The sequence below is a fragment of the Botryllus schlosseri genome, chromosome 6 (assembly GCF_051294905.1).
Source record: "Botryllus schlosseri isolate E-star chromosome 6, Bs_hap1, whole genome shotgun sequence".
Lineage (NCBI taxonomy): Eukaryota > Metazoa > Chordata > Ascidiacea > Stolidobranchia > Styelidae > Botryllus > Botryllus schlosseri.
This window is the reverse complement of record NC_137241.1, coordinates 14,916,319-14,937,837: the sequence shown is the minus strand read 5'-3', so window position 1 is coordinate 14,937,837 and position 21,519 is coordinate 14,916,319. Positions and strand designations below refer to the sequence as shown.

The following is a 21,519-nucleotide window of genomic DNA, read 5'->3' as shown; positions in this document are numbered from 1 at the left end:
CTCTACTTCTAGTACTTACTCAAGTAGATATTTTTTCACTACTTCTACTTCGTAATATTTTTTGGACTACTTACTTACTTTTCGCTATTTTCAGTTTGTCAAGTAGAAGTAGTTTAATCCCCCAATAAGAAAGATATCCGAAGGAATTTTGGGACTGTTTTCACGTAGTACCAACATTTAATTTTCATTTAAGTAATGTAATACCCAGAATTTTCGTTGCTCTTCCCGCACAGTAGATATAGAGTGGCAACTATGTTTTGACGAAAGTATCGCGGAATATAATTTAGATACCGGGTTGCGTGGTTCCGTTCACACCGCATTGTCGCTTATACAAAATATTTCATCACAGTAAGTATGGCCCCCAGAACGTTTGGAACTACCGTTTCGCAATCTAGCAATTACCTATCACACCTAGCAGCCGATGACGTGTCCTAATCTGGAAAAATGGACTCCGACTTTTTTTTTAACGTTAGACTTGTTTTAGCAGACCACCGGTGAGACTTTCTAGACAAAAAAATGAAACATATTTTCCGCTTTTTAGAAGTAGCATTTGTATTTTTCTTTCGATTACGAGTATTATACGTTGAGTTCTTATTTTAGTTTCAGTTCTTTTGTCTGAAGAACATACATGTTGAAGTATAAAAGCAAGTGTAGTAATGCCTTATATTTTCCGAAAATAAAGCTATACACTATATGGGATTTTTACGGTCTGCCGTATTTTTAATTAACGTATACTAATCGCGCTAAGTGTTAAAGCCGTATCCGACACAACTTCTCCGTATTGCTCTTCGACCGAACTAGAGGTCTTATAATATGGGGGAGGTCGCCATGCCATGATATTCTCTAAATGTGGTGTGCGAGTAAACAAAGGATTAGTATCGCATTTCCATATCAATACTATCATTTACATCCCATGATGTGGAAGACTGCTTATTCTGTCAAAAATTGACACCTCCTGGGATGAATCAATATGAATCAAGCTCTCGGCACCTTCCGCATAGCTCCATTTGCAGCTTTTGACAGTCCATGCGAACGAATAACGATCGTTTTCACAACTACTTACTTACTTGAGTAGATTTGAAGTCGGTCAATTATACTTCTACTTCAAGCAGTTTTAGGTTGCTTATGTAAGAAGTACTTCTACTCGTACTGGAGTAGAATTTTTTCGTCGCTACATCTACTTCTACTTGAGTAGCTCTCTTGACTACTTTGACCACATCTGCTTGCAACCATGCAATAATAGATATGGCCTAATCCAGCACCTGGTTCAAACCGTGACATGGTGTACTGCTGGCTTATTACTAATGTCAGCAGATAGCTTTCCAGATTAGTGTGGTCTATTTAGCCGGCATCAGATGTATCGCTGTTATATTATTATTTAACGCTACATGCCACACATCTTCAACATGAAGGCAGGACCTATAACATTACGGCCTGCTTCAAATCCGTGTTATAGTGTCATATACACATCACGTAATCCCGTTCCATATGGCGCACTAATATGAAGTTGGTAACAATAGATGCGAAACAGTGGTCTGGGGGCGATTACATGGGCCTTATAGCCCATCCCCTCCCGGAAGTCGCACCCAGGGTCTCCAATCGCAGGGCCACCCTGTTCGGATTCTTTACTGAAACCCCGTACCTTTGAAATGCTGATAGTTTTCCAATATTTATTAGGTCTTGCAATTAGTATCACGCTGTTGGGTTTCTATCGAGCAATACGGTTTGGCCAGAGCTGCATTCAAATTATGTTGTTTAAAACATGTTGTAAGCAGTGTTTTAAAATAATGCCTTTATATTTTTTTTGCCAAGGTTCTAGGCTATAATTATGCCATAAATATGTGAATACTTTTGGCAAAACATGTAGTATGATTCTACGGTCGATTTGCACCTAATATAGTAGGGTTCTGGTTAAAATCATTTTTCCCCTGATTAAAACCGATTTCAATCAAATAAATAATTCAAATCATGATTTTTTGGATTTTTTTGGATTTGTTCTTATAATAACAACAACACGAACAAAAGAAAGGGGATAAATGATGACCATGTCAATCAAGGAGATGAAGGATAACGCTTAAACTTTAATAATGTGGGGCTGCGAATCATCATCCAGATAGCTGAAAAAAGTTCAACCTACGTGGTAAATGATAGCTGAAAACGTGTAACCTTCGTGATAACGATGGGTCACCAGAATCATATAATTTGTTATAGTACAAAGGAAACATGTTGAGTCAAATCGGGATCATCTGTAATAGTTGCATCTTCATCTTGATCGATTGAGTGGTTTCTGCCAGTAAACTGGATCAGAGATGAGGGAATCTTTCGAATTCGATAGAGACTGCGGATTGCGCTGCGTTTGCGGTATCCCACCAGCGCCTCGGAAATAGCAGCAGCATGACGCAGACAACTAACTAGCATCCACAGCAAAACGCTAACAAGTTGATTGACTATCGCTCTCTGCTCTTTCCCCGTCTGTCTGTCAAATAGCTGAACCATATCGGTGCCGGTGTCGAGATGCTATCTCCGGTTTATATCAAATTTACATGATTGTCCAAATATGAACCACATTCACGCATCCCGTCCGAAAATTTGAAAAAAAATAATAATCAATAAAATCAAAATCGTAGAATTAAAATCCAAGGTCAACGAAAAACTGATTTGAACCAGAACCCTATAATATAGTCAACGTATACATAATGGAAGGCGCAGAGCCCTCGAAATCGTCATTGGTTCGAACGTTATAGCACTTAGATATATATCATTGGCAAGGAATGGATGTTCTAATGATGTATACCACCTACCGTAGAAATGCTGGATGAAGATGTAGTCCTGGTTAAAGATATTTTTTGTCCGTCTATGACAGGGGTCAGAAGCCTTTTTCGTCAAAGAAGACTTGTTTACCCTATATTGTTAATTGCCAATGTCAATCCATTGTGACGTCATAAATCTTTTTATGCTTAGGCTAAAAAATGTTTGAAACAGGTGCCATGTTTAATACATGTTTTTTTAAATACCACCCTAAGTATGGCATCTTCCAAGGTGAAGCCAAGCATTTCTAAACCGACCGATAAATAGATTTGTAGTAAATATTCATTATAATCTTCACAATGATGTGGTAATGGATTTATTCTTTTGATACTGTTGCTGATGTACGGTAATGCTTTAGACGTTTTTGTGAAGCAGCTGTTGTTTGTTCATCATGTATCTCGTACCTCAACATACTCTGAATCAATCCTAAATCATTATCTGTCAACCTACATACAATGCGCTTTCACAATCGCCGCCGGTAGCAGACTCCTTGATCACCTAATCAGCAAGCTGCTGCTGTCGTGGTCATTGAAGCATAGCCGATTAGCCAATCAAGAGCCGTGGTTTCGTGATTACTAGTATTCTCGCCGTTCCATGGTCGGTGGCACGTCCATTCTTCGGCAGCTACTTTCTAACGCTTTGCACGAAATCTTAACGGCACTCCTGTGAGCTTCTTTTAGGCCCAGTGTCGTTTTTTATCAATAATCTATAAAATAAGACATTACAACGGAGGATTTGTAAGATTTTCCAATTTTTGGACAACCCTATTGGACACCCTCCGCGGAGCAAAAAAGGCTGCCGACCCCAGTGCTAAACGATATTTAAAGATCTGTAAGTACATGCTACCCTTTGCCACTTTATGATATAATCAAACAGGGCAGCTCAAACATAAAATCGCATCTGGATCTTTCAGCCCGCATGTGCCATTGCCAGTGGCGGCTCGTGACAATATCGGGTGGTGGGGCAAGGGCTGCAAGCGACTTTTATCAAGATGACGTCACAATGGCGTTTTCCAACGTAAACAAGTAACTTAATGATGGTACGGTAACATGAATTTCCCGGCAACAGTGATTTTAACGTATGTGCCACGAGAGGTCTGCTGGTGAGCTGTGACTTGAAGTGTGGTAACTGCGTAAACGGCGTACGGAACAAAGATTCAACACGGTTCATGTTCGCATTAGACCTGACTAATTATCTGCAGAAATGGAAATGACTATAACTCGAGAGATAGCGTAAGCCTAATTGGAAAGGTCAACGAATTCGGACAGATACGCAATTGTTATCTCATAGATTGGGCCTGTCCTATTGAATCCAAAACATCATTCTAAAGAACTAAGAATAGCAGCCTCGGAAATTTGGTCTCAGTAGTCGGTACAGCATAAGAGATTTTGGCCTTGAAACTGGAGACTGTAACACGACACATACGTTTTTATTACTGTCTTATAGGTCTGCTGCGAAATCGCCTTTGGAAAATATATTACCGAATAAATACGTGGATGAAAGCCTTAAACTTGGTACACTGTTACATGACATTATCGAGAAGTAGCCTCATGGCCCTTTTCGGTATGGTACACTGTCAAAATTAATGCGAACAGACCAACACCGAATTTTGCGTAAAATTTACTGAGGAATAGGCTGATCAAGTGATCAGCTGTTAGCCGCCATCGAAAACGAAATAGCTATCGCGCTTGACAGGGGGTTGTAAGCAAATGGCTTGAAGGCCACAATTTCACGGTGAAATTGACATTGGAGAATATAATATCAAAGTAAATATTTGAATGCAAACTGAGAATGATATCATCATCTCTGTTAACGTTACCGCAGATACACCGGCTTTTGCGTGAAATCCGCAATGTGTTGTAGGCTAAAGTGTCAGATCGGAGCACATCTTTACCACACTCGACCTTGATAACGAAATTACTGCCCTAATCATTGAGTGTCAACCTTGAGACTTGGCACAGCGTTCGATACTAAAATCAAGACATACCGTGCAAAAGCTTATGACGGATCTAGGTAAGGAGCATCGTTAAAATCAATAGAGACCAATACCGGCTTTGCGTATAATCTGTTAGCGATAAATGACTAGTCAGCTCTCACTCGAATTAGGAAGCCAAATTACCACTAACACAGTTCAGTGACAAACTTAAAACTTGGTACAGCGTTCGATACTAACATTAAGACTTTCCGTGCCAAATGTCATAACCGATCTCGGTATTGAACATCGTCAAAACCAATGGATACCAATACCGGCTTTTGAGTAAAATCTGTTTGCGATACATGACGGATCAGCACACACTCAACTTCGGAAACGGAATTACTACCCTAAACTTTAAGTAGAAACCCTGAAACTTGGGGCAGTGTTAAATACCACCATCACGACATGACAGAACAAGTTTCAAGAGTTTTCATGGTGTGAAACCCCATTAAAATCGACCTATACCAGCAAAGGTCGACTAAACGCAGATGACGGTAACAGAGTTCAGCTATAGATACGATTGTTACATCACACCTTAAGGGCACAGAGCTATCGTGCCCCGGTTGCTCGGTAATTTTATGAATAGGAGAGAGTAAATCACCGTTTCTTTATTGTGCGCGGCTTTGAGAGAATAGACAGTGAAAGCTTGTTATGAGCGCTACCGGGGCAAGCCCCGGCTAGGCATTCGCAAAGCGAAAACACAGAAGAGAATTCGATTTTCGCAGAGACTTCGCTATATATGGGCATTTACAAGCGAAAGGACAAGAAGTATACGATTTTCGCTGTGATTTCGGTTTATATAGATAGGTGTGCGTCTATAAATGGTGAAGAATTGTTATTGAACAGAATTTTAGGTGGGGCAATGCCCCAGTTGCCCTATAGGACGAGCCGCCACTGGCCATTGCATTGTACATTGTTGGAATCAAAATCAGTTGAACATAAACGCAGCACAGATTGGATTCTAATAATTATTAACTCACGATGGGACGGTCGGGGCGCCGTTCGGGCTATTTACACAGATGGTTGTCATATGTTCCATGATCATTGCTTCATTTTCCATGCAGTCGCTCACGGAGAAAACATCTGGAGAGCTACTGCAGTGGTCGAAAAAATCCCCAGGAAAATTGTATCTGCGACAGAGTGTTGAATCACAACTCGGATGTTCAGTAGCAACTATAACAATCATAGTTTGATTCCAATGTGCTATCTATTAATTGCCCAGTGCAGCCGGTATATTGAAAGTATATAATCCAGAGCATAACGACCTTCCATCAATTTAAAAGTCAACTACCTTTACCTGCAATACTATATAAGATAGATTGATATTGCAAAGATTTGATATTGACGGTACGTTGCTGAAATATTCTTGTATGAGCTATGAATCACTTCGTTATGTTTTATTTATTTTCGCTGTGGCCCCGAAACTATATATATCTGTCTGTCCTATCACAACTATCATTGGTTACCGTATATGGGAGATGACACCATACGATCTCATCCGGAAATGAAATATCAGAGAGAACCAAGCAATGAGCAACTCTCCTACATGCCGATTTCCCCGTTATGTTTTTTTTTATGCTGCCATAACTCTTACCGTTTTGCCAGCCATTCGCTTAGAGTACATCAAGGCATGTGTATAATCGTGAACGATTTCAAGAATCTCATCAGTACATAAAAAAGGAGGAGTTTCATGATATTTTTGGTGTAGCCTACAGCCATTTCGCGCCGACAGTCACAAATGTCCATAAAGACGGGAAGCAGCCAACAATTTTCAAATCCGAGAAGAAATCAGCAAAGTGAGTACTATAGTCGACGAGTCGACGGATAACGAATCGTATATCGCCATCGACCGGGTGTAAAAGGACCATTGTGGTCGAAACGCCATGAATACTAAAGACAACGTATTGGTATTTTCAACATCCGTCCGTACGATGGTTCTTTATTCAATGGTCGATACAAAACAACGGAGGGAAGTGGGCATACGCGAAGCGCCATACGTGACCATTGATCAAAGATGATCCATTCAACCGCAAATAATCAAGTTCCGAGTTGCCACTGATTCTATAATCCACTGGCAATTCTGGAAACTTGAATCTCGTCATATTTAGTTTATCTGGAACTAATTCGATTGTAAAGGCGTGAAAAAAATACAATCAACTTGAAATGATTCGATTTCCGTCCCCATTACTGAGCCGCGGTCGGATTAACGCAAACAGACGGGACTGTAGAGACAAATAAGTTGGGAGATACATGTACTAGAGCAGTGGTTCTCAACCTGGGGCGGTGCGCGGGAGTATCTCAGGGGGGCGCAACAAATTGACAAAGTCTATATAACTTGTGACGAAACATGTGTTTCACAACCATTCTGAGAAGACGATTGTTGAAGATGAAACCTATTTCGTATTCAAGAAAGCTTGCCAAATACAAACTCCAGCAGTCGCGCTCAACGGAGTATTGGCTGATTTCAACTTCATTTGAGCAAAATTTTGATATTTTCTGAAGATTTAGGGCAATTCCCATGTGTAAGTCATTCATTACTTCATAGCTTTGGCAGTAGCCCAAACAAAGATCGGTGCGCATGATAATGTGACCCATGGCCACAGTGTACGCAGCATGCGGGAGTAGAGCTTACGCGCAAGTTCGTCGGAGCGAGAAGACTGGAATTGCCGGCATTTACCATAATAATCCTAATGAATTGATATCTTGGTAAATGTGGAGTAAAGGCTAATAGAACGCCTTGGAATCTTAATTAGGGACTGCACTGTGTGTTTTGATCAGAGAGAAGGAAACATGGCTGCGCCTGTCTGACAATACTGTTATCAATTCCACATTGTATTCGTCATTATCGGCGAGAAATGGCTTAGGAGTGACATTGCTGCCGTTAAAATATACATCCATTAAATACGATTTATTCCTTGTATATGTGGATAAATAGGCGTATAATGTATCGATTTAGCAATTCGACCCGCCAAGTACCTAATTTTTCTATATCCGGCCCCCGACTAGAGAAGTTGCCCGCTCCTGGTCTAAGACAATATAGGTTGCCCGTTTCGCGCTTAATTAGGCTACCCTAAATCAACACAATTTAATTCAATTCCAAACCTGATCAAAATTTAGCATGGGAAGACAGAACGACGCCGTTCCCTCAGTAGTCACTACCAGCATTAGGACTAGTCTCAGCGCAACCTACCTTGAAATAAATTGATGTCCTGTCTAATGTTCTTTTTGTTATTTTTAAACAAGTTTCGGAGAAATTTGTCAGAAATTTAAAAGACTCAGCAACTGGAATGGGGTGTCAAACTTGGCGTAAGATAAACCATATGTATACGGCGAAATATATAATATATGTATATTATGCTACTATGCTAAAATACTAATATACTATGTGCTCTTTTTCTTATGGCGATAGGTGCAGGGGGGTCAGGGGTGCAATTTTTTTAAACATCGCCAAGGGGGGCGCATGTCAAAAAAGGTTGAGAACCGCTGTACTAGAGCGACATGAGCGATTAGGCTACTTTGACCGCATCTGAAAAAATTGTGCTATTCGTCTAAGTCGGTAATATTCCACAATATGTGATCGAAATATATATAATAGATGTTTTATATATTAATTATGATATGAAATGCCACTCGAAAATAGTTCTTAGACTTACGAGCATGTACACCTGCCTCCAAAAGGAGCATCAGCAATCTTGGTACTGTATGACATTATAGGAATGCAGAATATCAGCGACAGGCCCCACACTGTAAGGGTGATGATGTGCGATGCTCGGCGGCTGCGGAATTTCAAGAATACATTCGAACGCGCGTGGCATACTGCAATGTATCTGTCCAAACTCATCACCTGAACAGTTAAACGCAACTATATCAGTTGTTGCCAACCTTTTTGGGTATCGGATCCGCATTTCAAACTTCAGAGTAGGCCTACCAATGTAGCCGTATGTAAACACTCTTGTATGGGATACTTATAACAAAAATCCAATGGTAGCTAGCCTCTATACCACAAGGTCTCACTACCCAGCTGATTCAAAAGCATGCACAATGTGGATGTCACATAGACTTCTATAGATTCTATATTGGTTATTTTGGCATTGATAGACGCAGATTGACGAGTGCTATACAGTGAAACAAACTGAAAATGCATATAATTACTGCAACATACCAATGTGTCGCTATGTGATCACTCTTCAGTCATTCCAACACTTACCGCGTAAGTTTGCGGCGGATTATACGCTGAGTAAATTGGACTTACTACAATTTCTGCTTGACTAATGAGCCGTTATTTTGATGCTGTGTCGAACTTGACTCGTCACAGCAGACTTGGACAACTAGTTGTCTAATTTCACTAAATTAGAGCAAAATGCGAGTAATCTAATTTTAATCTAATTTGTGAAATGTTCCCATGCTCTAATAATTATAATTATAATCTAATTTATTGTTTTCCAGAAAATGCTTCTTCATCCTAGTCATTTTGCAGCGAATTAACAAGAATAGCGCTCTCGAGCAGGGACATCCAGTGCCAGTGCCATACTTACACTGTACACTGCCCATGCCCATATCAGCTGACTCTCCAATGCTGTTGCCATCGCCAAAGCCGTTTCAGCTAGTGTGGAATGATGTTGTTGGGAACAGGCGAATAGCGTATTTTGAAACAGCAACAATAATTCGAAACCGAAATCAATTTTAGTATTTCAAAATGCTTTATTTCGCGTTCTTCCAAAATCGCAAATTATATATCGACGGTCAGGAGTGCGGTGACCCCTGCTATTGTACAGAACTACCCAAGCTTGGTGCACATGCAGCCGTTACCCATTCTCACGGTTATGGGAATTCACTGTGATTAGATATGAACTGATTTTGCTGTATTTATTTCCCATTCCCAATTTCATTCAATTTCCAAGTTTTTACCAATTCAGTAATTCTAATCTCATTTGGAAAAAAACTGTAGCTCCAATTCTAATTCTAATCCTATTTGGAGAAATCTGTGTCGCTTAAATTCTAATTCTAATTCTAGTCTAATTTGGAACAGCTTGTGTAGCTCTAATTCTGATTCTAATCTCATTTGGAAAAGCAGAAAATTTTCTAGTTTTCCAAGTCTGCCTCACAGAGACGATATACAAAGTTCTATGACCAGCAGAACTCAAAATATATTCTTATTCGACGGGTATTCATCCATGTGCTCTACGCTCTAGTCTACATTCTACAACAATTCTCTTTCCCGATTTTCAGAAGCGGCTCTGGACGGCTTTATAAATGAGAAATATGCATCAATGATATTGGTCATTTATTTGACAATGACATCACACTGTTTGCTGATCACACCAGCCTAGTTATACCCGGTAAAAATTTGTCTGATGCATTTGACAACATTAACACTAAGCTAACGACAGTGTCAAAATGGATGGCATCTAACCAACTTCAGCTCAATGCCTCCAAAACCAAAACCCTCGTGTTTCATACACAAGTCAATCGCAATTAAATAGTATATTCATATTGAAATGAACCCGAATATTTTCGGCTGACACTCGTCAGGGGTAATCGTCAGCAACTAGTAGAGAATTGGAAAGAACATTGTATATCAACAATCGTATCACAAAATATGACGTCACCAGCATGAAATTTCGAATGAGAGAGCGTTCAATGTACTATTTTTAGGTTTAGGTTGGTGTATTTTGATAAAAGTTGATTGCAAGGCACACAAATGGAATTGTGAACGGCCTCGACCTACGATTCGAAATCGGTCGTCTCGATAATTATTCGCACAAATCGGATTATCCAACAGATGTTTGCCGATGGCAGAATTAATTGCCTTTGATCGATCAGCATCAATCTTAAGTGGATGAGTTAAGGGTGAGCTTTTCACATCGCGTGACGCACGTGTTCTGATAAATCTGGGGACATGTTGGTTTATGCGGTCCTGCAGACGTCTTGACGTTCTTCCCACGTAGCCACAATCACAGTGGCACCTATATTCGTACACTACATTACTTTGTTGAAGTGCAGGAAGCACGTCTTTGCGTGTTGAAGGGAGCAGTTATGTTGTTGTAAAAATCACATTGGTTTTGACTGTATCGTAACATTTACCGACAGCAGAAATCAATTGTTTTTCAAAGCGGGTGGAAATGGGGCCAATCCAAGGTAGATGGATATAAACATCTTTTATTGTTCGTGCGGTGGGCTCTGTTCGTTTTTCTGCGTTGAATTGCGTTAATTTCCTCTCCATGCCGCGGCTGATGACGTGTTCAGGGTAACCGTTATCAAGTAAGATTTTTCGGATGTAGTCAAGTTCTAAACTCAGTTTGTTACCCGAACATATCATCAACGCTCTATGCACGAGTGTGCCTATGAGGTTAATTTTTCTGCGCCGAGGACTAAATGAATTCCAGCGAAGGTATTGGCCTGTGAATGTCGGTTTTCTGAAAACAGACGTTTCAAATTTGTTGGTATTGCGCTTTTCAACTAATACGTCCAGAAATGATAATGAGTTATTGCGTTCTTTTTCTATTGTGAATTGCAAGGCCGGGTGAAGCGAGTTTAAGCGAATGAGAAATTGGTCACACTCCGATTCATTCCTGAAAATGACAAATGTATCATCTACGTATCGGCGGTACAATAGTGGTTTGGCGGACTCACGCTGGGACAGAAGCTCGCCCTCGTAATACCCTACGAAAATGTTGGCCAAAATAGGTCCCAGGGGACTTCCCATGGCTAAGCCGTCTATTTGGCGAAACATGACCTCGTTAAAGCTAAATTCCAGTCAATCGCAGTGGAATTATAGTAAATAACGCACATCTTGATACACATAAAACTGTTAGATATCTTGGCATTATCATTGATGATAAACTTGGATGGTCTGATCATATCAACAATATAAAAACTAAAATCTCGCGTGGTGTCGGGGCTCTCTATCGCCTTAAAAATTTAATTCCTCATCAAACTCTCAGATCAGTCTACTATGCCTTAATTCACTGCTATCTTATTTATGGGATCCTAGTTTGGGGACCTGCTGCGAAAAAACATCTGCAGAAATTGCAAGTCTTGCAAAACCGAGCCATACGAATTCTCTGTCGGAAATCTATAGATATGAGAAATGTAATAGCATGTATCGTAGCGTTGGAATATTGAAAGTGGAAGACGTTTTCAAATTTGAGGTAATGAAATTCATGCATAGTTATCATCAGGGTGAACTGCCACTATATTTTGATAATCTGTTCAAAATACCTTCAGATACCCACCAACATCATACCAGATTTTCTTCTAACTTGTCTCTGTCTGTACAACACCACTCTACCAGTCTAGTACAAAATTCAATCAGTTTTATTGGTGTCAATGTTTGGAATAAGCTGCCACCTAATCTCCGCAATTTAGACTCTTGTGCTTTTAAAAAACAATGTTTTCATTCTCTTATCTCTAACTACCGCTAAATTGTATTTGTGTTGTATTACAAATTGGTCCGTGATACTGTGTCTTATTTTTCCTATCGTTCGTTGGATTATTTTAATTTAATTTTATTTTATTTTATATTTTTTCATTAGTTATCGACTGTGAAAATTGTTCCTGTCCCGGGTGGCTCGGCTCTGAAGACTATGTCATATCGAGCCTCCCGTCTACCTTGCATGTAGCATTTCACTGTTACATTTTTTGTAGTGTTATGTTGATATGTAATGTATACGAATAAAGATTCTCTCTCTCTCTCTCTCTCAATGTAGCATTCATATCCGAAAATTGACTATACCTATTCATAAAAACAAACAACAACTGTCGTCTATTATATTTTGTGGCATGTTTTGAGGTCAATCCGAGCCGCAAGAAGGCTCCCATGGAGCGGCATGCATATCTGAGAGCCGCGGATGGGAATCGCTAAACTTTGTAGTTCCTGGTTCACCCATTGATCAAGACCAATGAAATAATAATGAATTGTCTTTCAAAGTATCTTATAACTTTCGTTTTCAACGGTACACACTATTGAACACCCGTGTAGAATTTGGGAAAGTGATGGAAGCGAATGATTTTATTTACAATTCATCTATTATCATCGATCATTCATACCTACCATGTATAGAAAAATCCATTTTACATGCAATTTTTATATGGAAGTTGGTTTGAAACAGTCATCTTTTGCATCATTAAAATTGTTCCCACTCACCTATCATTCCACATCATTGAAAAACAAAGTCTCGAGACGGCATAAGTAAATAAAAAAGCCTATTTTGTTTTATATATATGGATTTTTATACAAGGTGAAAATGTTAGAAATACAAACAATCCGATAGGCAACCTATAGGTTGGGTATACCCAATATGAAATTGGAACGATCGAATCAAAACTTGTTGTCGATTTGTTATTCCTCGATTTTAGGTCTGGAGATACTCTTGTCGTCAACAGGACACATTTACGTGTCAACATCTATTCACAGGCCGCACAAGCTGAGAATTTGTTGGAACCGTAGTACTTCTATTTATACGGAGATATTCAAGTAATTTGCTGTATTTTCACAACTTTCTCGAGTTGTAAGTTGTAAGTCTGCTTCACAGTAACAGTTTTTGTATAGTTAATGTAAGTTAATACATTTTACCCTGCATTTATCAATACTTTTTATATTTTAGACGTTGTTGAGTATAGCAGGTATACTGTTTAGACATATTTTAAAGACTTTTTAATGAAAATTATCATTACCGGGTTTGGACTTTAATGTGGGCATGACACGAAATGAATTTAGGATTCGGATTGCGACTTGAGTTATGAAATTTCAATCCAGACCAAGATTTGGTTTTGAGTGCGGAATTACCATAAATGCCATATAGTATATAACTGACCATATAGTGCTTTTCGTATATTGGTTTGCTAGTCGGAAGCCGTTAACCCCTAACGTAGACATCACAAAAATGATTATAACGCTGTACTTGTAGTCTTAAAACATCTTTTGCAAGTCGAAACATTTCGTATATACAAAAAGACGGAGTTGTCATCGCGGACCGGAGTTTACCCACCTCTGCTAGATAATATATGAAGAGGTTGTATTACTGAGGAGTACTCACGTAAATGAATAATTGGCAACAGTGACGTTTTCGAGGCCGAGTTAGATGAAAATTAAGAAGTGACCGATGGATGGTATGATTTTAAGTCCAAATGGAAAATTAGCAAAGCGGTGCCATTCCCGATCTCCCGAAAAATTCACTTAGTTCATAAAAAAGTGGTACGTTATAATTTTTATTGACCGTATTCACAATGTCGTTTATTGACTTTCTATATGCCTAGTGCCAGATTTCATTCTCGGACCAGTTCAATATTTGTAATTGTTCGTTCACCTTGACATTATATCTGTTACCGAATCGTAAATCGGCCCGTGATATAACTGTACTTCGCATTTAAACCAAGGTCCCGAGCAGCTACCCGCAAGAAGAACTGGTCAAATGAAAACAAAAGACAGAAACCCATTAGTAGTCGCCCCATATATTTGCTATAGCTATGATCAGGAAGCATATGCGCGACTCACTCCTACTGAATCAGCATATTACCGCATTTAGCTCATTACCCGCTTCAGGCCGCATTACACTATTGAGTGAATAATTATTGCACTTTAAGAATTGCTTAGCATAATAGCGGTCTACGCAAAATCCACCCAGGACTGCATGCATGAATCAAAATATATAGTCACCACGAGAAAAAGTATTGATGAGTGATAGTTGAAGAATAGCACTGTCTCTTTTGCCTTGCACATGCCATTCGTAAATGGCCATTCTCCTTTGTGCTCTTCCACGAACGTAAATGGTATTGTAAGTAGAAATGCACAGTCTGCAATTGCCAGTTGTAAGACATACCTACAAACATATGTAATATGAAGTGTTGAGAAACGTCGAAAATATAGTCACATAAATCCAGCGCGAATTATATTATATTAGATAATATATTATATTTGAAAGATCTTGATTTGAAATCATGTTGTCAGATCGGTATAAAGACGTGAATCCAATACGGAAAGTTATTTGTTACCAAAAACTACTTTTCGCTGTTTGCAACACGTCATTTCAATATATTAGGTAGCGTTTTAGCATGATTGTTAGTGAATATAATATATGATAAAATACAAACAAGCCACAGAATGTAAAAACTCCTGAAAGGTGTTGTCTTGTGTGAGCACGAACACGTATAAAAGGTTCGCTGTGATCACGAACGTGAATTTATACATGATTTATATGTTTATTTTGATTGATAAATTTTAGTCCGTGATATCAGAATTGGCAAACATCGAAAGCGACTCGCCTTCGCACCAAGTATTGTAGGGATGTTCTGACCTGTACTCGAGTATATACAATTATACATACCTTTCTAAGACTAGACCAGGGTTGGGCAATTATTTTTCCCTAACTATGATGATGGGTCGTGCCAATAGTGAAAACTATAGTCTGTAGCATATGTAATTTCTAATTTGAAATCAGTGAATGAGTGTGTTTACAGAGGCAGCTTTGTGGATGTGTTAATACCAGTTTAAGAGAAAGTGACGGTCTATTAAAACATAAAAATAAAATATTATACTATGGAAACCAGTAAGGATGAAGTTGGAAGTTTGAATCAACATTCATTCAAATCCATCAATTCAAGTTTATGAAGACCAAATGAATTTCCCTGTAACTTGCAAATTTTACAATATTTTACGTATTTACGTATGGCTATAGCAGTGGTCGGGAACCTTTTTTGTCTACAGAGCCATATTGGCCCTATTTTTTCCATTTTAACTCCCAAAGAACCATACATGTCAATCAACCGTTTCGTCACAATTGAAATTCCATGACGTCATGGTGGCACTATTTCGAACTGCATGGGATTTGTCGTGTGCGCCACATTGTCTTTGTAAAAACTCGTACTAATCAAAGCTTTAACTGTAAACTTGAATTCCGAGAACGTGGGTTCGTCGTTATGCTCCTTTAAATGCGAGAATCCATGATCACATGGGTAGGTGGAGCCAAATATGTTCACTACAGCAGTATATATCCATACCCACTGTAAGCTGTGATACATCAGTGACGTCGGGCCAGGGTCAGTACCGCACCTGTCGTCAGGATGAGTGAACGAAAATTCTGATACGTTCCACTACTATATTTGTATTTTCTATCGATGTTCAGTTCATGAATGCCAAGATTTTGAAGATTTGTTCTCCCAAAATAACAGAATTATTATATTTATTGTTTGAAGATAAAGCGCGAAACGAGGGGTAGGCCTGAGGCAGCACAGATGAGCCAAGCCTCACCATTGGTAAGGCAATTCAACGTAAATAGCTTAGAATTCATTATAACTGATATTAATCGAATGTAACTGTAACGATTCTGAAGATCTAAATACTGGTCGAATTCTCAATTCTCAAAGAATTTGCCGGTAACATATAACGTCGCGCTACACGCCTACAATTTATCGCCGGTACTACAGACCTACTTACCAATCAAGATCGTGGATAGCTATGACGCTGTTTGTAATTCGAATTTGAGTTTATAATTGTGAATGTAACGTCCACGGCAATTGATTTAGCGCCGTAGATCAGGAAGACAATGTGTATTTGAAAACTGCGTTATCATTTGGACGTCGCCATCTGCTATTCTCTCTGATCAATCAACATCTCGTGAAATCCATGATTTCGAGTCGGGTTCATCTAATTTGCGAGTTATATTAGTCGCCGGCGCGAAAGCATCTTAAATTTGAGTATTTTGAAAACAGGGGTCAGAGCCCGTAAACCTGAAGACGGCGTTGTCTTTACCTCTCAAAGACATTTTTATACTGTTACGAGAATAATTATTCTGTCCGTGATGAAAATTTACTAACAAGTTGCTGCAATATTGATCAATTCAATACAAAAAACATATATTTGGCAAAGACCCATATCTTATACCCAAAAGAGCCATGCCTCGCGAGACATAGTTTCCCGACCACTGGGCTATAGTGTTAGTGTGTTAATGTTGTCGTATGGTAGCCAATAGTAGACCTATAGTTCAAACCATGTTAGATGCCGTTGTTAGATTACGATTTACACGGTATTTGTATTTAATTGTTACTACACACTTTTCTATACTGGTTTCATTTCATATCTGGAATACACCCACGACGTGCATAGCAGGGATGGTGCGAACCCATAAAAGGTTCAGGTTCGTGTGAACGCGAATCTTTTTGGAAGGTTCTGTGCGAACGCGAACGTGAACCCTATGACGTCATGTGACGTCACATTGTTAATTCCAACCCTACATCTTATCCGTGTAAGCGCTGTCTTATTAAAGCCTAGGAGTGGGCCGTGCTATAATTCGGCAGCTACGGAATAAAAATGAAGAATAATTGGCCTGGTGTAAATGACCATTGTAGTCGATAAACGCCCTCAATACCACAAGCAACAACAAGAATAGCCCTACATTTAAGTGAAGTGATATATTAATGTACACGATACCGAGTGACGACTCAGACCATGTTATGTTACAATTCTGGAGTACATTCTTACTCTTTAAACGTCACCAAATGTATCAACTGGAGCAATTAAATGCTATAATAATCCCATAAAACCAATATCTCCCGTCGCTTTGCCAACAGTTTTGACGAGAACTTGCAAGGGAATACACGATTACGCCTTTAACGGTCTAGGCCAGACTGAACAATGTATTCAGCGTCTGACTATTGCTACATTGATATTGGGCAGAGTATAAGACGGTTTCTACCGAGATTAACCGATAACAAGTTGTACAGTAGCCAACACCCCAATTTATTCTTTATAATAATTTCATTGATTGGTTGAATAAGCATCATTCGCTGACTACCTGTATGTAGTGTATTTCGTTCTTGATGCTGTGTGATCGCGGGTCAAGCTTACAGCAGATAGTCACTAAATATTCACAAACTGGAAGCTGAATATTTGGAGCCAACTTTTGTAACAAAGTAAGTAAAATTTTCAGGAATATCAATGTGTATGTTCGTTTGGTGTTGATTTTTTATGCTACCAGCGCCATTCATACAATGGCCCGAAGTTGAAATGCAAACAATTTCAACCAAAGATGTTATAATGACGTGAAAATCTTAATTTAATGTGCAGAACCTACCAAGGTTTGCTTGTGAACGTGGGCCTTGGAATTTCTGAGGTTCAAACGCAGCACGCGAACGTGAACCTCACGTTCACACCATCCCTAGTGCATAGGCTACTTGCACATGGTACGTAAGTAAACAATGCCTCAAAGCAAACACATTCCGGGTTTAGCTCAGATTGTCTAAATTATTTCCATCTGATACACATGAATTCTCTTACCAGTGGGTCAATGTTTTCCGGTATTCCCGCAGAATCACAATCACAGTCATCACCGTGATATTAGCAATCACGCCGATCACACATACTATCAATTCCAGAACCATGATAGCATTAACTTCTCTTTCAACATCACCTGAGCCTTCCATGATCCTCGCTCTTACTGGAGTTTTACCGAAACCGCGGCCTTCCTTGAAGTTATATTCTCTGTGAACGCGCGGTATTCGATGCAACAGGAAGTGAAGAACACAATAAGTCCGAATTCCAATTTAATAGACCGCACGCGCAAGAAATTTCATGTTCACTTATTTTAATATCTTCACAATGACCAATTTAAGGAAGTTGAGTTTTCAATGGCCATACTTTTACTGCAGTGGATAGCAGGCGTGTCGATAGGGCGTCTTTTCATTAAACATATTTTATGCTACTGAGCTTGCCTCAAACGCCCTTACATATGCTTGTTTCTCTAACCGAAAGCGTCAATCCCCGCGGCAATTGCATAATTGCATATTACTATAAGTAATTTATAGGCATACACATGAATACGATTGTGAGCACATGAATTACAGCAGAATGTTGCCGTGGTCGCATAAATCTAGCAGAGATTCTCAAATAGTTTCAACGCGACCCGAAATGTCTCGCGACACAGTCCATTTATTACCATGTCATTTCACTGAAGATATCATGTGATTTAATATCAAAGTTGGCAATATTAGCTGGCGACCGAATCGCCAATATTTTAGATGTGTTTTAATTGAAAAGTTACTATTGTCGTGATTCCAAAATTATCTCAATAATAAAAGACTGTTCCTACCCCTTACTATTTTTGCACATACCTCAGTTGCTAGTTTATTATTCCAATCGGCAAATAAATTTAGCTTCAACATTCTTAATCTTTAACCCTGCCAATTTTAATGGTTCATCGCTATTGCCGTAACGGAGTTAATCCTACGTATTTGACAGTAGCCTATCTCTACATTCTTATAGGGGTTTTGTCCCGCTAAGACCCCATGCTACGTTAATAGATTGTGACAACATCGTCATCCCATCTACAACATCCGCCTGCAGTAATAAACAAGTTTCGGCGAACTGGATTACTTTTGATTTAAATAATATCAGTGATATTGATCTGAACCGCCACTTAAGTTGCAAAAGCAGTTTGTGGACTATATGAGATCCTTGAGAACCCGCACTGGTCCGAGGACCAGAGATGGACGACAACTACACTTATCCATGGTTATATAGAGCAGTGGTTTTCAACCTTTTTGTCTTCGCTGACCCCGCGGTTGTGCCTTTTTACAAACATTTTTATTCCAAAACCCTCAAAAACATCTCTAGACAGCCATGTGTTTCATGTCAATTTGGCCATTAAAATGAGTTTGCACAGTAGAAAATTTCATTTCAGACGGCCATTCTGTTTATATGAGTCCTGACGTTTTAGCAGTTATGAAGCGAAACTGTCTCGTGATTTCTCTAAGTTACATAATTACAAATTATGTTATCAACCACTTCGCAAATTTGTAGGTTTTCTGGACCTCCTGAAAATGCTTCGTGGACCTCCGGTTGAGAACTACTGATATGGAAGTTTGAGAGCTCCGTCATAAATATGCGATACCTACATTAACTGCGAATTAAAATATATATCGCAACCCAAACCGGAAGGTCCCACGACCCAAAACTGAGTCGCGACTCGCTATTTGAGAACCCCTGATCTAAAAAACATGCCTTCTTTACAGAAAGTGGATTAACTTCGTCTGCCAAGTGATTGATACGCATCTACCGAACCGTCTATCGTTGGTTTAGATTTAAATATTATATATTCAGTGATTATGCCGAAAATACCTAAATACGTAATATATCATGTAGCCGACGTTATATTCGTCTCAAATTATATTTGCAGCAAATTTTCCACTTTTGTTCCAAGGCTATGCTGGAACCCCTACTACACATACATCTACATTTCACTAGACATGCAACTATTCAATTACAAGCAAGTTTCACGAATCGTACCACGAATCTCACTATCCATTTCAAAATAAGCCGAGAGGAGTACATCGCGTCGTATCGGAATGTGAACTTTGTTTTCAGAGCAAATCTGTGCTTATCTGCGGTTACTTGAGCGACAATCGTACGTTGTGTTTGGCGGTTCAAAAACTTTACCGAGTCAAGTCGAGCGAATTCTGCGAAAATACACTGTGTCTGGTGGAAGGCATAACCTGACGGAAATTAAAATGAATTCCTTATAGAAATATAACGTCCCTATCCCGGACGTAATTCGTACTGTCAATGCGCTATCCGGATCCTGCATTAAAAGCTACTACTTTGTTACATGGTCGCAGCTGTGCTAAATCCTGTGGGACCTATTTCTATGAAGTGATGACAATGTTTAAATATACAATGAACTAATGTTTTGACTCTAAAGAATGAGGGGCTTGGAGAACGATTGGCCATGTGTGTTTATGATAATCTCCTGTGTGGTTTAAAATCATTATGAAGATGCGGGTCGGTATACATAAAATTTATCTGAGCTTCCTTCAACATAATTCACAGACATTTTCGACTTATCATAGAGGTGTTCGAAACGATGCTATCCGAGTAAAACTATGCTGTAAGTTTAGTTCAAGTCAATGAAACTTTCAGAAGCAATCAAATATCCACGAAGTACGTTACAAATATACATATCTATCTATATATAAGAAAACATTTTTGTCAATAAACCGTGATACCATTTTGAAATTGTAAGATGTTTGTGTAAGTGATTAATGTGGTAAGGGCGATTTTGCCGTAAATACGGTAATGGTTGATGAGAACAAAGTTAAATAATAGTAATACAGCCTTCGACTTTATGACTGCTGCCAGAGTGGTATCTCTATATTGTGCGTCATTTACCATTCAAAAATTCTTTCTTGCTTCTTTCACATATTCGATATTTCCAAACCAGTATAGCCCAGCACAGTATCGTGAAATGAGGTAATGGCCACGCAATCATGTCGTTTGTCAATCGTGTATTTACGTGGGGATTTCCACATTGCGCCGATGAAGGTGCCCTACTTATTATATCCCGTATGAATACCGGTCACTCGACGCGATCACGAGTATACTTTCTTCCTGTTGCTAACTAGAGACAAAGATCAACTTTCATAGCAACAATAGTACACTCAATATTTAGGATTTCATGTCATTCAAAATAACGAAATGAAATTCAATTATTTGTTATGCGATGTCCAACCCATTTGTGCTCTTCTTATATTTGTTTGATTTCAACATATAACCTTCCAACATCATGCAGATTGATTATGAAACGTTTGTACGCCCAGTGACTTTTTATTCCCGATGTGATAAATCGTACTTTCAGAGCACATTTGACTGACTCATGTACAGTATCCAGGATGTTGACTGGATTTTCGGCAGTATCTATATATGTCTTCTTCCATTCAACCTGCTTTTATGATAGGTAGTTGAGTAT

At 39.1% G+C, this 21,519-nt stretch overlaps 1 protein-coding gene and 1 long non-coding RNA gene across 4 annotated transcripts in view; both read right to left on the bottom strand.

The window, feature by feature from the left end:
* The window catches only part of LOC145441097 (nociceptin receptor-like), a 71,149-nt gene extending 50,826 nt beyond the window's left edge, over nucleotides 1–20,323 (bottom strand). Inside the window, exons 1-4 of one of the 3 annotated variants that reach the window (XM_080318891.1) lie at nucleotides 18,057–20,060; nucleotides 14,442–14,604; nucleotides 8,437–8,627; nucleotides 5,764–5,913 (exon numbers count right to left, since the gene is read on the bottom strand). In XM_080318891.1, coding sequence (XP_080175017.1) covers nucleotides 5,764–5,913; nucleotides 8,437–8,627; nucleotides 14,442–14,604; nucleotides 18,057–18,202 — 650 coding nt within the window. In that variant the 5' untranslated portion in view covers nucleotides 18,203–20,060. Of the gene's footprint in view, nucleotides 1–5,763; nucleotides 5,914–8,436; nucleotides 8,628–14,441; nucleotides 14,605–18,056 lie in introns of all 3 variants that reach the window. The other 2 variants (XM_080318894.1, XM_080318893.1) reach the window with 2 other exon arrangements.
* On the bottom strand, nucleotides 15,297–18,050 carry LOC145441107 (uncharacterized). The gene is made up of 2 exons (XR_013915738.1): nucleotides 16,966–18,050; nucleotides 15,297–16,935 (listed from the first exon to the last, which is right to left on the bottom strand). It is a non-coding gene; the product is annotated as an uncharacterized LOC145441107 (long non-coding RNA).
* Nucleotides 20,324–21,519: the final 1,196 nt, after the last annotated feature.